General features: G+C 36.4%; 1 protein-coding gene and 1 long non-coding RNA gene across 3 annotated transcripts; one reads left to right on the forward strand and one right to left on the reverse strand.

The window, feature by feature from the left end:
• Nucleotides 1–2,747: 2,747 nt before the first annotated feature.
• On the reverse strand, nucleotides 2,748–19,399 carry myh7l (myosin heavy chain 7-like). Of its 2 annotated transcripts, NM_001077464.2 has the most exon segments (39): nucleotides 2,748–2,868; nucleotides 3,799–3,933; nucleotides 4,027–4,122; nucleotides 4,223–4,327; nucleotides 4,419–4,715; nucleotides 4,800–5,003; nucleotides 5,091–5,399; nucleotides 5,474–5,598; nucleotides 5,701–5,866; nucleotides 6,157–6,340; nucleotides 6,921–7,117; nucleotides 7,204–7,322; nucleotides 7,412–7,538; nucleotides 7,624–8,013; nucleotides 8,095–8,185; nucleotides 8,265–8,410; nucleotides 8,501–8,677; nucleotides 8,757–8,999; nucleotides 9,079–9,334; nucleotides 9,430–9,566; nucleotides 9,653–9,776; nucleotides 9,853–10,058; nucleotides 12,858–12,931; nucleotides 13,651–13,960; nucleotides 14,045–14,215; nucleotides 14,328–14,477; nucleotides 14,558–14,676; nucleotides 14,761–14,899; nucleotides 14,987–15,090; nucleotides 15,756–15,854; nucleotides 15,975–16,038; nucleotides 16,128–16,220; nucleotides 16,312–16,414; nucleotides 16,612–16,639; nucleotides 16,731–16,887; nucleotides 16,969–17,112; nucleotides 18,924–19,131; nucleotides 19,222–19,277; nucleotides 19,357–19,398. In NM_001077464.2, coding segments are annotated over 37 exon segments (5,811 nt in total). In that variant the 5' UTR covers nucleotides 19,125–19,131; nucleotides 19,222–19,277; nucleotides 19,357–19,398; the 3' UTR covers nucleotides 2,748–2,847.
• LOC147846358 (uncharacterized) lies at nucleotides 15,688–19,277 on the forward strand. The gene is made up of 2 exons (XR_015478501.1): nucleotides 15,688–18,005; nucleotides 18,071–19,277. It is a non-coding gene; the product is annotated as an uncharacterized LOC147846358 (long non-coding RNA).
• Nucleotides 19,400–20,566: the final 1,167 nt, after the last annotated feature.

The following is a 20,566-nucleotide window of genomic DNA, read 5'->3' on the forward strand; positions in this document are numbered from 1 at the left end:
ACTTGATAAGGCCTGTACTGTATCTCCACACTGTATACTGTTACCCGTTTTATAATTTAATGGCTTACTGTGTTTTCAGAATTTAGGACACATGGCCTAGAAGAAACATTTTGCCAAATCTACCAATGGTCAGTGACTTATCTCCTACAAATATGTTTAGTCAGCCAGGAAACTGTACTAGATGAGCAGTATTAATAAAGTTGGGAAAATGTAAGTAATTGAAATGTTTATTGTTAATAAAAATATATTTACAAACTGATTTAAAAAATTATTATTTTATTTATTTAAATTAATAATTTTTTTTAAAATATTAATTGGAGCAACATTAAAAAAAGTAAAGCTATATTTGGTAATAAACACATTTTGGGAGCGAATTAAGCAGAAACTTTTTTCTTTTTTACTCCTTATTTTAAAACTGTATATGTGTAGTTTGTTTAAATGTTGCATGTTTTATATATGCATGTATATATGTGTGTGTGTGTGTATATATATATGTATATATATGTATATATATATATATATATATATATATATATATATATATATATATGTATATATGTATATATATATGTATGTATATATATATATATATATATATATATATATATATATATATATATATATATGTATATATGTATGTATGTATATATATATATATATATATATATATATATATATATGTATATATATATATATATATATATATATATATATATATGTATATATATATATATATATATATATATATATATATATATATATATATATGCTTTTGCATTATGGAACCTTTATCTTTCTACCAACAACTTTGAACCTTAAAGTTTAACTTTTAACAAACAAGTGACTTTTATTAACATTTTAATAGATTAAAGTGATATATTTTCTGGGTTAGTGTTGTATATTATGCAGCAAAAATCACGTAATAAACTGCCTTTTTACCTTTTTTTTTTGTGTTTTACAGACTTAATTCTCTATATATTATTTCTTATACATTATTTCATTTATTCATTTTCTTTTCAGCTTAGTCCCTTTAATAATCTGGGGTCGCCACAGCGGAAAGAACCACGAACTTGTCCAGCATAAATTTTAGGCAGCAGATGCCCTTCCAGCTGCAATCCATCTCTGGGAAACATCCATGCACACTCATTCACACACATACACTATGGAAAATTAAGCTTACCCAATTCACCTATACTGCATGTATTTGGACTGTGGGGTAAACCGGAGCACCTGGAGGAAACCCCATGAGAACACAGGGAAAACATGTAAACTCCACACAGAAATGCCAACTGACCCAGCCAGGGCTCGAACCAGCAACCTTTTTGCTATGAGGCAATAGTGCTACCTGCTGCGCCAACGTGACGACTTATACATTATTTCAAACTAATTCATTATATTAAAATGTAATTTTATTTGATTCTAAAATGTCGATAAAATTCACTTTGTTAAACAGTAGAGTTGAATTTTCAACATCAAATGTAGACAGAGCAGAAATTAATGTCCCATAATGCAATTCACTACTGTAAATAAACAGAAAATACTTGGAAACTGTTAATTAGCAGATTCTTTTTACAGTGTAATTCAGCCTCATTAGATTAGTTGCTCTAATCACTCTTTTTTTTTTTTTTTGTGGTGTATGGTTTCCCTACTCACACACAAAGCAGGACTCATTCAGTTCTTATTAGCGCAAACATAATTATTTAAATAAAAATTAATCATAATAATAATAAATAACCAATCACTGAAAAATCACTGAGCATTTTTATTATAAACTGGTATTAATAGAACATATGTGTAAAAATATGTCTAATTTCATATTACATTTTCAGCATTTTACTGCATGTTAATTTTTGTTTTTTTTTCTTTGGGATTTGTCTTTAAACATTTTTGTAATATGTGTAGTTGACGCATCTATGATGCATAAAGATGGTCTGACACACTGAAGAATCAGTACAGCTGTCTGTGGTTATAGACGCGCTTAAGAGTGTAGCTCACTGACCATGAGCCTTTCTCCTTTGTGTCCAGTCTATTTTAGGAACATAAAGCTTTATTATACCTCTCCATTTTAGACATCAGCAGTTCTCCATCTGCCAATTATGAGTTCATCACATTTAATATTAACACACATTTATTTTAAAATCCTTGTTCATCAAGACAGCCTGATAAACATTGAAACTCAGTTATGATTTTTTTTCCACTTGCCACAAGACATGATCAATATCAAAGCACAGACTTCTGTATATTTGAGGCACAGCTAACAATTCAAACAAGCCTAACTATGTTTTATTTACTGTTGGAACATTGTGTAAGCATTACGCTTTTTGGTATAATGCAGAGTTAAATTAATCATTCTGTGTGTTAATGCACGTCATGATTTTGCCAAGTACGACGCACATCCATGTTGATCCCAGAACATCATTTTTGTTTGAAAATGTAATCCATACCCATTATCTACCCATAAACTCAAATATAACTGTAAATTATTACCAAAATTCGACTATTAGACTATTATTAGGGAATAATAGTTGGATAACACTCATATATAAGTGCATAAACTAAACATAAACTTATCTCTTAATTCTGAATGGCTGATTGGAATGTTGTTCCAGGATGTTAATTCAAGAACATGTCCTGCTATGTGAAATCAGGTTAGGGTGTATTAATTTAGATTCCTCTCATTAACTGATGTATCATAACTTGGCCCCAAAAAAACAGCACAGATTCCAGATACTCACAAGACAACAGAATAAATGCAGAGTGACTTTATTTCATGTAAGTTAAGGAACACAATAGTGTATAGAGAGAAAGGCAAGCAAGTACTGGTAATTTCAGAAGATTTCCAGGACTTTATTCTTCATCAAATGCTTTCTGTGGGAGACAAATGTTACCAAGGAAAAGAAACACTTTATTAGTTATAAAAGAAATTATAGATACAAATATTAACAGAAGCTTGGCTTACAAATAATGATGACTTAACATACTAAAGATGTCTAATTGCATACTTTCTGGAATAAAAAAAACATTTCCATCGGCAAGCAAATAGCAAATCATGGTGCCTGCCTACTGCATTGGCTTTTAACTTGGATTTGTCCCAACGGAAAACTAACAACGTTTCGACATTTAAACGTAAAGGTGCAATAGAAGATCTTCAAAACTGCTAAAGTTAGTCTGATAGCACTGAAAGCCTACGTCCCAACCGGCAAATCGTCAAACCATGCCTCCTGGATGCATGAAGGCAGATTAGACTTCACATCACTACAATACTTCATGTTACATTCGCCAGAGGGAAACCTTTATTATTCAGTTACTAACAACAGTCTGTTTGCCTGCAATTCTCTTTATAAACCGCATCCACGAAGTTCCTTCTGCTCAAACAGGGTGCGACGAGGTATGCAATTACATATCTTGACAAGCAGTTAAGACAGCCTGTCAAACATTTTGATTGTACATCTTTTTCTTGGTCCTACACTTTCCACATACAGAATATTAAAATGCATATAAAACATTTGGATCACTTAATATAATGATTTCTATGAGGATGTGAAGAGCTGTCAGTCAGCATAACACAAATTGTCTTGAAGACAATGGCTGTGCCGCAGTCTAAAACCACCTACCACCCGGAAGTAGTTGGTCAACAGGGTACTTCTCACATACTACTTTTGGAATTTCATGAATTCATACATACTTCTCTGCTCACTTACTGTTTTTAGCATACTATTTAGTATAGTAATATGTGATTTAGGAAGCTTATTAATCACATTTTGCACCTTTAATGACTGTCACAGCCTAATACTGTACCTTCGGGCCCACATCACGACTTTTAGCACGAAGTTTGTTCACTTGAGATTCAGCAATATCAGCCCTTTCCTCTGCCTCATCCAGTTCATGCTGCAGTTTACGGAATTTGCCAAGGTGAACATTTGCCTGTTCTTCCTGTTGCAGGAGGCAAATATAACACATAAGACAGTATTGTAATTTAGACAACACCACTTTCTAGTATTGTACCTGAATTGTAACAGCACTTACAGATTCCTCTGCAGCTCTTTTGTAAGCTTTGACTTTTAGTTGCAGCTTGTCAACCAAATCCTGAAGACGGGCTATGTTTTTACGGTCCTCTTCAGTCTAAGATTCATAACTAAAGATTAATTCTGTGTACATGACTTATTTAGATTGTTATCAGGTTTGTTCAATGCTCCATGACATCTAAACCTTCTAATCCCACCTGATAAGTAAGTTCCTTGATGCGGCGTTCATATTTACGTATTCCCTTCACAGATTCGCTGCTTCTCTTCTGTTCGGCCTCAACTTCGCATTCCAGCTCTCTGACCTAGGAATGATCCATTAGAAGTACATTAGTCAATGCTTTGTTTATGCTTTTTAAAATGATTAGAGTCCCAATAACTTTATATTGATCTCACCCTGGCCTCCAGTTTCTGGACTTGTTTCTTTCCTCCCTTCATAGCGATTTGTTCTGCTTCATCTAGACGATGCTGCAGGTCCTTAATGGTCTGCTCCATGTTCTTCTTCATCCTCTCCAGGTGAGCACTTGTATCCTGCTCCTTCTTCAGCTCCTCCGCCATCATAGCAGCATCAGTGATGGCCTTCTTGGCTTTTTCCTCAGCATTCCTGCATTCTTGCACTGCCTCTTCCACTTCTGTCTGAAACTGGGATAAATCTGTCTCCAGCTTCTTCTTTTGATTTATGAGACTGGTGTTCTGTATCAGATAATGTTGTAAATTTGTGTTAAAGGGGTTTCAAATAATCATTTTAACAACATCCATGATGACCATGTGTTTTACCTGAGAATGCAGAAGCTGTACTCTCTCAGTGACGTCCAGGAGCTCCTGCTCAGCAAGTTTGCGTCCACGCTCTGTTTGCTCCAAAACAGCCCTGAGCTCTTCAAGCTCAGCCTGAAGCAGAGCATTACGTCTCTCCACAATGGCAGTGTTCTCCTTCAGATCATCATTTGATCGAAGAGAATCATCCAGCTGAAGCTGGGAGTCCTACAAAATTTCCCATTAAGTAGGGAAGCAAAGTTATTTTTTGGACACCTTGTGGAATTAATTATTAAATAGTAACTTATTATGTACCTTTAGATGAGCTTGGACTGACTTGAGCTGTTTTTGAGCCTCAGCCGCCTGTCTGTTAGCCTGGCTCAGCTGGATCTCCATTTCATTCAGATCTCCTTCCATCTTCTTCTTTATTCTCAGAGCTTCATTCCTGCTGCGGGTTTCAGACTCCAAAGCACTTTGCAGGGTGTCTATGGTCCTCTGTTGGTTTCTCTTCACCTGCTCCATTTCCTCATCTTTCTCACTCAGCTTGCGCTCAATGTCTGCCTTTATTTGGTTAAATTCGAGCTGCGTTCTCAGAATTTTACCCTCCTCATGCTCCAGAGATCCCTGCAATACACAGAATTAGTTTCCTCATGTCATACCTCCTGTTTTTTTCATTTATTTTGTGGGCACCCTCCTACCTCAGCCTCTTCCAGAGCAGCCTGTATCTCAGCTTTTTCTTGCTCCAGCTGCTTACGGACTTTCTCCAGCTCATGTATTGTCTTTCCACCTTCGCCAAGCTGTTCAGTCAGATCGGAGATCTCCTCTAAATGATAAATAGAATTAGGTTAGGATAGCCTATTAAGACTATTAATACAAAAATAAAAACATGCTTCTGAGTTTATGGAAAGGTGTATAAAATAGAAACCTTGCAGAATCTTGTTCTCTCTCTTCATGGTTTCCAGGTGATCTATAGATTCCTCATATGAGTTCTTCAACTTGAACAACTCTGTGCTCAAAGATCTGGCTTCCTTCTGAGAGCTCTCCAGTTCACACTGAGACTCCTCATACTTCTGCTTCCATTCAGATATGATCTGAAAGAAAGATTGTGGATGTTGAAATGGAGTTAAATTATTCAAATTAATAGTGTGAAAAGGGGTGATTATAGACTCTTAAAAATAAAGATTTTAAAATAATGTTTGAAGAATATATTAGTAACATATTGAACACTTTTCCAAGATCTTGTGCGAAGAAAAATATTAACGATTCCCCCGGAAACCAATGCTGATAAACAATCTTTAACATCTAAGAGTAAAAGATTGCAGTAGAAAATTTGAACCGTTAAAACAGTTTTGGTCATGTTAAGTACTATACTTTCACTTACTTTATCAAAGTGTCTTTGTTTCTTGTCTAAAGAAGCAGCAGCAGTGTTAGATCTCTCCACATCCACCATCAAATCTTCTATTTCATTCTGCAGTCTGTGTTTAGTCTTCTCAAGAGAAGAGCATTTAGCATTCACTGCCTCCACGGCCTCCTCAGCCTCCTGCAAACGCTGAGCCAGTTTCTTCCTGTGTAGAAATAAATAAATGTTATTTTTTCGTTCATTTTCTTTTTGGTTTAGTCCCTTTATTAATCTGGGTTTGCCACAGCGGAATGAACCGCCAACTTATGCAGCATGTTTTACGCAGCGCATGCCCTTCCAGCTGCAACCCATCCCTGGGAAACATCCATACACACTCATTTACAAACATACACTACGAGTAATTTAACTTACCCAATTCACCTATATCACATGTCTTTGGACTTGTGGGGGAAACCCGAGCACCAGGAGAAAACCCACGCAAAGACTCGGAGGATAAATAAATGTACAGCTAAAAAAATCTACAAAAATCAGGCAAGGGAGATTAAAATCTGCTGATTTTGTTTATAGATCAACACCTGCAGGATGTGCCAGACGTTTTAGTGTATTCTAAAAATGTTTTGAGGTGTTTCAAGTCAAATTTGGTCTAACGTTGACAAACCCAACTGTCGGGTAAAAGGTGTAATTTATTGGGTTTGTCTATATTATATTCAAATGTGGCTGAAACATCCAATGTTTCTTTTAGAGTGTGGTTTCCCAATCTCCCAACGTCTTTAGAAATGTCTTACTTGGCTTCCTCCAGTTCTTCAGTCCTCTGGATGGCATCAGTTTCGTACTTTGTTCTCCACTGTGCCACCTCAGTATTAGCTTTAGACATGCTTCGCTGTAGCTCTGCTTTGGCCTCCTGTTCCTCCTCGTACTGCTCTCTGAGCAGATCTGTGTCATGACGGGCTGACTGCAGTGCATGAGCAAGAGCATTCTTTGCCTGGAAAAAAGAAAATATTGGATTACCTTGTTATAGACTGTCAAACAGTGGTAGAAATATAGGAAAAGTGAATAAGTGTATGTTACCTTAATTTCCTCATCTAACTGCCTTTTTAGGTCCTCCAATTGTTGACTGAAGGAATTCTTACCCCTTGTTAGCTGAGAGACTAATGATTCTTTTTCTTCTAATTGTCTTGAAAATTCATCTAATGTAGTGAAAGAAACAATCAAATACTCTTTTCTTGTATTTCTCTCAATGATTTAAAGTTGAACAAAAACAACATGCTTGATTTACCATTTTCTGCCTGAAGCTTTGCCTTCTGAGTTGTAAAATCATTGAGGGACCTTTGATATTCCTCACATTTGTTACGGTATTCATTCATTTGATCTTCAAGGGTTCTGTTAACTTTCTCCATATTAGTCTGTTTAAGTAAGTGTTGCATTAATTTAGACCATTTTGAATTGTAATTTTGTTGTTCTTTTAAAAAGGCAAGCAATTCAATTCACCTTGGACTTCACAATATGCTCCATGCTGGAGGCTACATCATCCAACTCCAGCCTAAGTTCACTTTTCTCCTTTTCCAGTTTTTGCTTGACCCTCTGCAGATTGTCTATCTGCTCTCCAAGTTCAGCCACACTGTCGGCTTGTTTTTTCCTGAGTGTGGCGGCAGTGGCCTCATGCTGCAGAGTAGCCTCTTCAAGGTCTCTGCGGAGCTTCTGAAACTCTGCCTCTCGTTTCTTATTCATCTCAATCTGAGCAGCTGTAGCTCCTCCAGCCTCCTCCAGTCTCTCGCTGATCTCCTCCAGCTCTCTGGCTAAATCTGCTCTCTGTTTCTCCACTTTGGCTCTGGCAGCTCTTTCTGCCTCAAGCTCTTCCTCCAGCTCCTCAACTCTCGCCTAGCATAAAGGAGAAGATACATTTTTCCTTAAAAATGCACACTTCAAAGATAAAAAGAACATCACGTATGGTCAATGTACCTGCAACTCCTTGAGTTTCTTTTGGAGTTGGATAATTATATTTTGCTCGTCGTCGATTTTACTGTTGAGCTGACTGATTTCAAAGTCTTTCCTGAAATTGAAATCATGGAATTCGTTTAAGGCATTCAAAACATGTAAAACAACAATAATAATTAAGCAGTGTGTCTTACTTCTTCAGTTTTTCTTCCAGTTGCTGCTTGTCATTCTCCAGGTCCATTATGCTCTCCTGGGTTAACTTCAGATCTCCTTCAAGTTTCCTCTTGGCTCTTTCTAGATCCATTCGGATTTTCTTTTCTTGCTCTAGAGATCCCTCAAGCTAACAGAATTAGCAACAGAAGTTCTAAATGTAGTACTGTAGTTTACTTCATCACAACTGAATGCTACGTCAAAAACAATGCTTACTCACATCATCCACTTGTTGCTCTAGTTTTACTTTTGCCTTGGTGAGGGTGTTGACTTTGTCCTCCTCACTCTGCAGGTCATCCAGTGTCTGCTGATGAGCTTCCTGCAAGGCTTTCTTCTCCTTTGTCAGTTTAGCAATGATATCGTCTAAAGCTGCCATTTCTTCTGTCAGGTTCTTCACCTGTGTGTGAAAAGCTAGTAATAAGTAAACATCAGACAAATGGACTTCTCTTCACAGTAAATTATCGTTTGTCTGAAACCTTGTTCTCAGTAGCATGCTTCTCTTTCTCCACTTTAGCCAGAGTGAGCTCCAGATCATCAATATCCTTCTTCAGCTCAGAGCATTCGTCCTCCAGCTTTCTCTTCTTAGCTGTCAGCTCTGCATTCATCTCCTCCTCATCCTCAAGTCTCTCTGTGAGCTCTTTGGCTTTAGCCTCCATCTGAATCTTGTTTTTGATCAGACCTTCACACCTTTCTTCAGCATCACAGAGGTTGTCTTGCTCCTGTTAAATATATTTAATAGATAATGCATTACCTGCATACAGATCTTGTATTTATCATTTATTTTTTTCACAAACATACCGCTTGCACTTGAAGTTGTAGGTCATTCTTTTCTTGGAGAAGAGTCACCATTTTTTCTTCAAGTTCTTTTCTACGTGCCTCAGACTTCGCATAAGCTTCCTTTAGCTTCAAGAACTCTTCTTTCATATTGGCCATTTCCTTTTCTGCTTCAGCAGATCTCAGCAATGGTTTGATTTTAAAGAAGAGCTTCATCCAGGGCCAGTTCTTGACCGCCATGAATGCACGCACATTCCACTGAATCACAAGTAAGGCATCCCTTTTTTATTAGTAGAAAACACAAAAAAACATAATCAAACACCATTAAAAAAGACAACAGCACACATTACTTGTTAAGTATAGGATAATCAGTACCTGCGTTCTACCATCTTTATGTATTCAGCCCTTGAGAGAAGACCACGAGACTTGGCTTGAATGCCTGTGATTATTTTTGATAATCGTTCGTCTCTCATCTCTTCCAGTTGGCCCAGAAGACCAGCCTTAAAAAATACCTGATATAAAAGCAGATAAGAGTTTACTGCTCTTTTACTTCTACGCCATTTTGCATATTGCTAATATGTGGCTTTATAAGACTTACCTTAGTGTGTCCAAATCTATACTGTTGGTGGTCAATATCTAAAGAGCCCAGCAGTTTCTCTGCTCCTTTCTTGCTGTCTATGAACTGTCCCTCAGGGATAGCTGCAGGGTTTAAGATGCGATATCTGCAGAATCACAGAGTGTGTTATGTCAATTTTTGAATTATTTCAGGCCATATTTTCCTTCTCTTCACCTTCATACCTCTGTTTAAAGTCCCCATAGAGGATTCTGTTGGGGAAGCCCTTCCTGCAAATCCTGATGCCCTCCAGCACACCATTACAGCGCAGCTGATGCATGACCAACGGATTCTCCATTGCACCAGGAGTCTTTGTCTCATTAGGAATGAGGCAGCGGACAAAATGAGGGTGAGTTGACCTTAGGTTTGTCATTAATTTGTTGAGATTCTCCTATAAGGAAACATGATAGCACATTGAGAATAACAATTTTTTGAAGTCTTAACACAGGGTCTCAAACTGCCGGCCTGTGGGCCATCTCCTCCCTTCGGCCTGCAACTAATGTCAAAAATAAAACGAGATTTGTCCCAACAAAATTTTTGAAATACTACTATTGTTGTGCTGTCACATATATAACTTGTGATTTTGACCTCCCAGCTACTGGACATTTAAAGGGCCATGAAACCCCCTCGTTTCAGCAGGGTGTTTTCACACCTCTACTTTGGAAAAAGTCAGAAAAGTGGGCGTGTCCAGCTCTGTTTAGGGGGAAGTGTCGGAGGAAGAAAAGAGGCTTGGTGTGGGAGTGTCTATTTGGGCGCGCTGAATTTCAGAGTCAAAACACACAACCACAGCGGACAATGTGACTGTGTTTACATGGACATCTGTTGTCGAATTATTTGCCAAATTATTAAATAGTGGACTTTAACTGCAGTTTGGCTCTTTCATTCAGGGAATTCATTCATGTCCCTCCCGACAAACGAGATATTTGATTAGAGGATCTGCTCTAAGCGTGTATTTTTCATGCAATGTTTGATACCGCACGGCGAATGAGAGAAAAAAAAACTCAGCATTTCCCGGAAACTTAGATGCTTAAAGCCGCGTGTGTTATTCCAGTCACAAATTCCAACACGAGGTTATAGTTTGGTTGTAACTGTTAGTGCTAACTTGATTACACTGGTGCAATAGTTTGTTTGATACGAATAAAATACAAACTGAATAAACAAAGAGCACTGGTCGCTCACTTACCAAATCTGGAGAGACAGGACAATCACCAGCAACTAGAGCCGCGTCTTTATTAAGAGGAGACTACAAGCGAATCCAGATCTCAGCGTTTGCAGATGAGAACAGCTCTCAGGTAAACAATGTTCCTCCTTAGACATGTAAGTTATTGTTGTCGCGCGTCGCGTACACTGTTAATCCACGCGTGAGTCTGCGCTCTCACAGAGAGAAAATGAAAACGAAACTTAACTGCAGCAAACTATAAAAGTAACACTTCACGCTTGTTTTGCCAACACAACGTGGCATCTCTGTCGTCTACACTCTGACAGTAATGAATATTAATGAAGTTGCACAATAGAGCGCGCTGATTGGTTTGAACCAAGCCTTACTCATGCATTAATGCAACACACTGTAAGACGTAATAAGACTCACTCTGGCACAGACGTCCAGTCTGCACGCTGGAATACAACGCTATTATGTCATGGCCGTGACGCAGCTTCAAAAATTAGTTTCAAACCGGAAGTACGAATTTGCTTGAAATAACGCAAAAACAACCAATTTACACTTTTTTGTGAAATATAGGTGTCCTAATAGTGTTTTTAGCAGTGTGGGACACACATACGACTGTCAACAGCTCAATAAATGTGTTTTGGTGTTTCGTGACCCTTTAAGGTACTGTACTATATATTCGGGTTACTTTCGGTTTCTCTCAGTGTGCTGTCAAGAGTCCATTAAAGTCCATTAATTTAGTGTAAACGTTTGTAATTTATCGACCGTTATTTTACACTTACACCCTAGCAACCGGAAAAAAAAGTAAAATAACAGATTTTTTTACAGTGTACCCAAACTGAATTCTGCGTTTTTTTTTTTTTGTTTTTTTTTTTTGCTATCTGTTAAACTTTTGGTTAAGCAACAATTGATTGGGACATAATAATAATAATAATAATAATAATAATAATAATAATAATTATTATTATTATTATTATTATTATTATTATTATTATGCCTATTGATAAATTGTAGTTTTTCATAGCAGTTTAAACTACTCCTTGTAAATGTACAATAAGAAACAAAAAGAAGGAGCTTTGATACTCTGGGTAAGAATGTCTGAGTGCATCAATTACATCAGGTTTCCACTTTTTTTGTGTGCTAGAGTGGCCCTCCTATGAATTGTCAGTCACTGATATGGCCCCCCGCCAGTTTGAGTTTGAGGGTGCTATCACACCTAGACTTTTTTTTCGGAACCGGTCTCGTTTCCCCAATTAGCGCGGTTCGTTTGGCATATGTAAATCCAGCAATCGCGCTCCGATCCGCACCAAAACAATCGGTCCGAGATCACCTGAATGAGAACTCCAAACTCTTCAAAGTCTGTAGCGGATCGATTGTAGTGAGAAAGCAATCCGATCCAAGCTCGGCTATATCACAGTGTTTTATGGATATGTAATAGGCATATTTGGCAATATGAAGAGAGAATTATGAGTAGGGTGGGATGTCATTCTTATCAGTAAAAGTGCGTTTCATGTCAAATACGAAAGTGAAAGCATGCTGAAATATTAACAAGAGCTGTTTATCCGTTAGGAAAATTGACCAAACTGCAGTGTTGATTTTTCAGTTATTTCTCTCTATAATGTAATGAACATAATGCATAAGCTAACTGCTATGTATGAGAAAGTCTTACCACTGATTTAAAATTGGTGACTTTGTCTGTGGGTGTCAACAATCAAAATGAAAGCACAGCTTTTCACCTATAATGTCTTATTGCTCATCGTCATAAATTAAAATAAGGACGAATGACAGCTGAGCAAGACTCTAATCAAAATAAACCGTGAAACTGTGATGAGAGTTTACTCGCGCATGACTTGTTTTAGTTCTTTTGGTCCGTTTAGAAACTTTGTCGTGTGAAAGCGAACCGCACCAAGAACAAAGAGCAACATTTTAACAATTTTAATACCTGTTTCAGAACAAGAGAATCGATACACTGGTGTGAAAGCACCCTGAGACCCCTGTCTTACTCTAAAGGCATGGATAGGTTACCCTGTGAAGTGCTGACACTGTCTGGAATGATGATCCTTTCTTCTTCTTCTCTTTTTTCCCACCATCACCCGTTGCTGGACAAAATAAAATGTAAAGGTTTAAGTTTTTGTAAATTATACAATATTATTAGGTGCTGTCAGAACACATTATTCACCCAAAAATGAGAATTACCTCATAATTTACTCTCCCTCATTTAGTTTTAAACTTTTTTGTTTTTTTCTTATTTTGAAAACAAAAAAATGATATTTTAAAGAAAGCGGGTTACTGGTACCCATTGACTATGGAATTTAATCAAAATCCTGATTAATTGAACGTTTTAACTTGATTACGATTAATGAACGATTATTTTATTTGTTTATTTATTTTGCCCTCGTAGTTCACTGACAAGTTTTCCATGCTTGACATGTCAGCAGGATAACGTGACATAATGGAGTGGGGTCACATGACTCCACACACAGTAGGGAGGTAATAGAAAAAAATCGACTTGAAAAAATTTGATGGATTATAGTTTGTATTGGTGATTTTATGGTTGTAGCCTAATGTTGATTTCGATTACTTTTCGATTGATAGCCCAGCCCTATTAATGGGTTAATACTATCAGCATTTTTGTAATTATTTTCTTTTGTGCTCAACAGCAGAAACAAAAATAAATAAGTTTGCAAAAAGTAAAAGATGAGTAAATGGTGGCAGAATTTTCTTTTTTGGGTGAACTTTCCCTTTTTTACATTAATGACATAAGTCGTATATAATGACTTTACTAGTAAAGATGGCAATTCTATTTGATAAAGCACACCTGAGTCTGCACCAGCGTAGTTGGCAAACAGATTAGACAACAGCTTCAGAGAGGACTTCTGGTACAATCCAACCACAGTTTCGTTAAGAGGGTCCTTATTCTTCACCAGCCAGTTGTTAATGTTGTAGTCTACTGTGCCAGCGTAGTGAACAAGAGCAAAGTGAGCCTCTGGCTTGCCCTTCACAAGCCTGGGTTTCTGGAAATTGTTTGATTTCCCAAGATGGTTGTCGTAAAGCTTTGCTTTAAAGGTTGCATCACTGGCTTTGGGAAACATGCACTCCTCTTCAAGGATGGACATGATGCCCATAGGCTGAAGGAGTCAGGAATAAGTAATGGTGAAGTATAGCATATAATTCAATTTTAATATTTGCATTTTGTATCATTAATGACTCACTTTCTCAATGAGATCGATGCAGGCCTGCAAGTCCATGCCAAAGTCGATAAACTCCCATTCAATCCCTTCTTTCTTGTACTCCTCTTGTTCCAGCACAAACATGTGGTGGTTGAAAAACTGTTGCAGTTTCTCATTGGTAAAGTTGATGCAGAGTTGCTCAAAGGTGTTAAACTGCAAACAACAAAATATTGGAAAAGCACAATTGTTCCTACAGGTTTTAGTATGAGACGAAATGCTGCTGTGTGGAGATTAATTTGGGTCGAACTAGGCATTCAGTACTTACATCAAAGATCTCAAAGCCAGCAATATCCAATACTCCGATGAAATACTGGCGAGGCTGCTTTGTCTCCAGAGACTGGTTGATTCTCACCACCATCCAGAGAAACATTTTCTCATACACTGCTTTTGATAAGGCACCAATAGCATAGTTCACCTGAAATATTCCTCACATTAATGTTTTATTAACCTTTTTTAATCTCTTAACTTTTGTCTGCTTGGATAAACACTACTAACCTGCTGGACATTCTGTCCTTTGGTGACCCACTCATTTCCTACTTTGACTCTTGGATGGCACAGACCCTTGATGAGGTCAGCAGAGTTTAGGCCCATTAGGTATGCAGATTTGTCAGCATCTGGAAATCATGAGTCCAAAATATGAGTGAAATAAAGCAGTTTATGGAGTTGATAATATCTATGATATAAAATCATATCATTACCCTCAGTTCCATCAGCTTCAGCCTGTTCCTCTCGCTGCTTCTGCTTGAACTTCATATTGCCGTAATGCATAATGGCTCCAGTTAACTTGTACACAGAGTTCTTTTCTTCTTGTGTGAAGCCCAATATATCAAAGGCACTCTGTCAAAGGTGGAAGCTTGTGCATTAGAAGACTGTTAGAATTGACTTTCATTTTAAATGACCAAAGATCATCATTGTTTAACTTACGTCAGTTGCCATTAACTCATCAGAATCATCAATGGAGGGAACTGTGGTCTCTCCCTGAGAGATGAATGCGTAGTCATAGGGGTTTGATGTCACTAGTAACATCTCTGTTTTACAGTTTACAAGAAATATAAGAAAGTTAGCACAAGATTACAAGCAAGTCTATCTTGGTTGTGTATTTATTAAGGATGTAATAATTCACTCATCTCATGTTTTGATACAATTCATGATACTGATATGATTTGTTTTATGATATTTTAAGAAGTTAACAAAGTCATTAAGAAATTTCAGAATTAAGCGCTCTTTGATTATCCAAACTAAATAAAAAAAATTACACAAATAAAACAAATAAGGTGTTTTTTTTAAATAAATTTAACTTTGTCTGGTTTTCTTAGCTTACTTCTCAGCAAACAATTTTGTGCTTAAAAGACGTCTAATAGACATCTAAACTAGACTAGTCATCAAATAGCCAGATTAGACAGCCATTTTTTATGTCTAGTCATTCATTTCTGTTTATTTGATGACTAGTCTAGTTTTAACCTATTCTTAGAGGTCTTTTAGATTTTCACTGACGGCCCAAATTTAGCCTTGTTTTAGCCAAGATGACTATGTTTTGATGTCTATTAGACATCAATGAGACATCTTATAGACATCTTTTAAGAAAAAATCTTGGTATTTTTAATTTTATTTTTCATTTTTATTTTGTCATTCTCACAGTGAATCATTACATCCCTAGTATTTATTAAGTATCTGATTTTCTTCATTTGCTCACCAAGGATTTCAGGTTTTTTGTTGGATAAGATTTGATAAAAGATGTGATAGTCTCTTTCAGCCTTCAACTGAAAGGTGACACGGGACTTCTCCAGGAGATCTAGAGATTGGACAAAGTTATATAACATACAGGTTATCTTTTATAATTTATTTACAATTTCGCATTGCATTCAGGATTAAATGATTTTGAAATGTTTGTAAGAAATGATCATTGACTTACATGTTTCAATGTCAGCAGATGCCAGCTTCCCTCTTGTATCGAAGTGAATTCTAATAAATTTACCCTAAATATAATACAAAATATTACAGCATTTGTACACTATGCAGCATAAAACTGATTATGCTCTGCATTTTTGATTTAGAAATCACTTACAAATCTGGAGGAGTTGTCATTTCTGATGGTCTTAGCATTACCAAATGCCTCCAAGGCAGGGTTAGCCTGGATGATTTGATCCTCCAGTGTTCCCTAAATGAGCAAACAATATTACATTAAAGAAAATACATGTAAATATTTCAGCATCAGAAGCTATATTTTTGCCTATTTTCTAAATTTAAACCTTGTTCTTGTCTTGGTCTTTCTTCCCTCCACTTGCTGCAATGCTGGCAAAGTACTGAATGACTCTTTTAGTGTTGACAGTCTTCCCAGCGCCAGATTCTCCACTAGGCTCAGAAATCAACAAAATAATCATCAGAAATAGATGAAATGGCCACAATGTTTATTTCTCGGCATCCTGAATCAAAATTAATTTGCTGAGTATAGATGTTAATTTTATTTCCCCACAAATATTTGATAAAAAAACATCTATCTGAAATAACATATTGCATCATATTTACATGTGGGGCGTTTTATTACTCACGTGATAAGGATAGACTGGTTTTCTCTGTCTGTAAAAGGACAGAATCATTTACTATTAATTAATTATTAATAGGTTCTTATTCCATTTTTTATAAAAGTATATATTTTTGTCAGTATTACCTGCTAACATGTATTGGTAGGCATTGTCAGAGATAGAATAGATGTGGGGAGGAGCTTCAGTCCTCTTTTTCCCTCTATAGGCTATAACCACCTCCTGATTGTACACCGGCAGCCACTTGTAGGGGTTGACAGTGACACAAAACAGCCCTGAGTAGGTCTGTGGAACAAAAGTGTTGAAGTTTTGATTTAAAGTAAAGATTTGGTTGCAGAGATTAAGCTGAGATTTTAGTATACTCACATAGATCATCCATGCTGCATAGCGCTCTTTGAGGTTAAACAGCACTGCTGGCTCATGGAGAAAGGTCAGCATTGCCATGTCTTCAATTTTATCAAATTTGGGAGGGTTCTGTTGCAGAACATCTGCCTCTTTGACAGTCACAGTCTACAAAGGATAAAGGTTCAGCATTAATTTTATTTTATTTTTATTTATTTTTTATCAAATTAAAAAACCCGATAAAAATGCAGTATGACTTTAAAGTTGTGACAGAAATATGATGATGATGATAAGCCCTTATTTGTCAACACCGTTACATGCAGTAAAATTGGACCCCTCCAACCATACACAAACATCTCACATTTAAAGATAGCATAGATATGATATATTGGGGAAAAAAATAATGCCAGTTAAATTCAGTTAAACTTCATAAATGTAGATTTAAAAAAAAAAAAAAAGATTTGGGGCCATATTTAAAGTTTGTAATACACTCTTTTGCCTTTAAAAAAAGTACTGTTATTTTTGCAGTCGAAAAAAGTGTAAAACAGTAAAGTATTTAAATCAATCATAACACGTGATTAACAAGGTTTTTAGAGTCATTTTAATGTTATGTCTTGATTTAACATGAAAGAAATTGTATCTTGTCTTTGTGGCTGTAATGTTAGTAAACATTGGCTCTGTTTTCTAATGATCTACAGTATCAGTGTTGTTCATTACAATAATTAGCTGCGCCTCTGTTCTTTAACTTGTGTGTTCTCAGTAGATTGCCCTCAAACTGTTGACTCCTAAATTCACCCTGCCTAATAATGCTGAGTTTTAACTTAAAATACAAATTTTTCCCTCTTTCTACTCGGAAATAACATCTGGAATCCTGCTAAAAGTCTGACATTTGGTCTGTGAGTTCGAGACAAATCGTAGAACCCTGAGTTTAGTGAAACCTGTTATTTGACATCACTTCCCAAATATCAGCTATTTTATGTGAAATATATAAATTATATGTCATATTTTAGATATGTTTACAGCACAACATGAGTTTGAACCCTACTACTAAAAGTTTGAAAGTGTAGGAAAAAAATGTTGGAAAGTATTTTAATTAATTATGCTATGTGATTACTAAGGTTTTTAGAGTCATGTAATGTTAGTAATCATCGACTGTTTTTAATGATCTATAGCAGGGATTACCAAACTTGTTCCTGGAGGGCCGGTGTTTTAGCTTCAACCCTAATCAAACACACCTGAACAAGCTATTCAAGGTCTTACTAGGTATACTTGAAACACTCAACTTGAAATGTATGTGTTGTCAGTAGATCACCCTCAAGCATTTCACTCCAAAAACTTGCCTGCCTAATAATGCTGAGTTGTAGCTCAAAATTGGGATTTATTTTTTACTTCCCATTCAGAATTAACATCTAGAATGCTGCTAGAAGTCAGACATTTGACCTGTGAACTTGGGTGAGATCGTAGAATCGTAGAATTTGACATCGCTTCACAAATGGCAACTAGATTTACTTTATGTGAAAAATGTTTAATTGGCAAGAAGGTCTGCTGAAAGTTCCACCTCTGGACGGTCTGACGGTCTGGATTGCAACATAAATCTGCAATCCATTTTTTTTATTCTGTGCTTCTTTTGTTATTTGAATTGTTTATAGACATCATGAGAAGACATGAGAGAAATTCATAATTATTAATAGGTTTGTGTTGCCTACTTATTTTACAATTAGGATTCAGCTAACAATGAAGTGTGACAAAAACAATCTGGTTTAAATATATTCAGCTGGATAATGTTTATATTTTTATGCATTGTACAATATAGCGCAAAAAAAGTTGCCTCAGAAAAATGCGAGAATATATTTTTTAATGTTTTGATGTGCTGCTTGTATGGAAAAGTAACTAAATCAAATCAAGCATTCACAGATGCTTTGGACTTTACTTTTTTTCTGGTCATAAACAATGAGATTTAATGTTTATTTTGCACTGACCTTGCCTCCTTGTGTCTCCACAGTGACTTTGTCACCCTCTCGGCTTACGACGGTGGCTTTAACAAACTCCTCTATTGCATCCGGCACAAAGCATTCCTTCTTTAAGTCAAAGGCTTTCGTCTGCGCCTCAAGACGCTCCTTTTCAGACTTCCGCAGGTAAGGTGCTGCGGCCCCAAAAACAGACATTTCAGCATCGCCCATTGTCAACCTTAAATTATGGAAAAGAAGAACTTGTTAGAAGCAGTACAGGACATTTTTAAGACATTAATCAGTGTTTGCATTTCTGATTTTAAATTACCAAAGCGATTAATCACAGCAGAAGGAAGCTCCAGGTTTTTGCGATTTCACCTAAAACTTAAAAGAGAAGAATATACCCATAAAACATATGCATGTATAAACAATAGCAGAAATTAAGTTTTAGGAAAACACCCACAAGAAAAGCAACACTGGGAGCAAAGGAAAGTTTGCCGAGATTCAACGCAATGGCAGAGTTGGGTTTTATAACCTGGATTTCCGAACCCTATAAGGTCAAAGACAGCTGACCTATGAGTCTCCTCCCGACACAAGCACATTGAACACACTGAAACAAGCCAATCTTTAGGTGCCTTGGCACTTAGAGGTGCATTATTGTGAGTGTTCGGGCTGATGGCCAGGAACGCTGAATATCTTTCATGTGAGTCACAGGAATACATATTCTCCATCTCTGAATTTTGGCCCTTCACATATCACTCACTCATTGATTTATCTAGGCTCTGCTCTTATCTGCAGGTTTGTTATGGTCCAGGACACTGTGTTTCGAAGGTGTGGGGGTCTGGCCTTTCCTCAGGACAATGTCTGCTGTGCTGATACTGAGGTTAAATCAAGCCGAGTCCTTCAGTTTCCATCCCACCCTGTCAGCTGAACAGGTCCAGCATCAGCTGTAGACTGCTGCACTTCAGAGGAACTTCAAAGGTCACGTGTGGACTGCAGTCCAAGGTCATATCAGCACTTTAGTTATAATTTAGCTAAAACTATAACATGGCCTGTTTACTTTAAGAAACAACACAAAATGCTTTGGCAAAAAATAGAATCTAATAAGTCACTTTCTTTCATGTAATAACACTAAGCAGGGAAGGAAAATAGAAATCTCTATGGAAAAATATGCAAATTACGTGCTTGACATACATGTTTATGTTTGTATTTCAAACACAGTTGAAGTCAAAATTATTAAGCCTCCTGTGATTATTTCCTCTTTCAAATATTTTACATTTAACAGAGCAAGAATTTTTGACAGTATTTCCTATAATATTTTTTTTTCTGAAAGTCTTATTTTTTATTTCGGCTAGAATAAAAGCAGTTTTTAATTTTTTAAAACCATTTTAGGGTCAATATTATAGCCCCTCTTAAGCAATATGTTTTTTTTCAATTGTCTACAGAATAAACCACTGTTATACAATAACTTGCCTAATTGACCTAGTTAAGCATTTAAATGTCACTTTAAGCTGAATACTAGTATCTCAAAAATATCTAGTCAAAAATTATTTACTGTCATCATGGCAAAGATAAAATAAATCATTTATTAAAATGAGTTTTTAAAACTATTATATTTAGAAATATGTTGAAAAAATCTTATTTGTGTTAAATAGAAATTGGGGGAAAAATAT

The sequence above is a fragment of the Danio rerio genome, chromosome 2 (assembly GCF_052040795.2).
Source record: "Danio rerio strain M-AB ecotype USA chromosome 2, GRCz13ab, whole genome shotgun sequence".
NCBI classification, from domain to species: domain Eukaryota; kingdom Metazoa; phylum Chordata; class Actinopteri; order Cypriniformes; family Danionidae; genus Danio; species Danio rerio.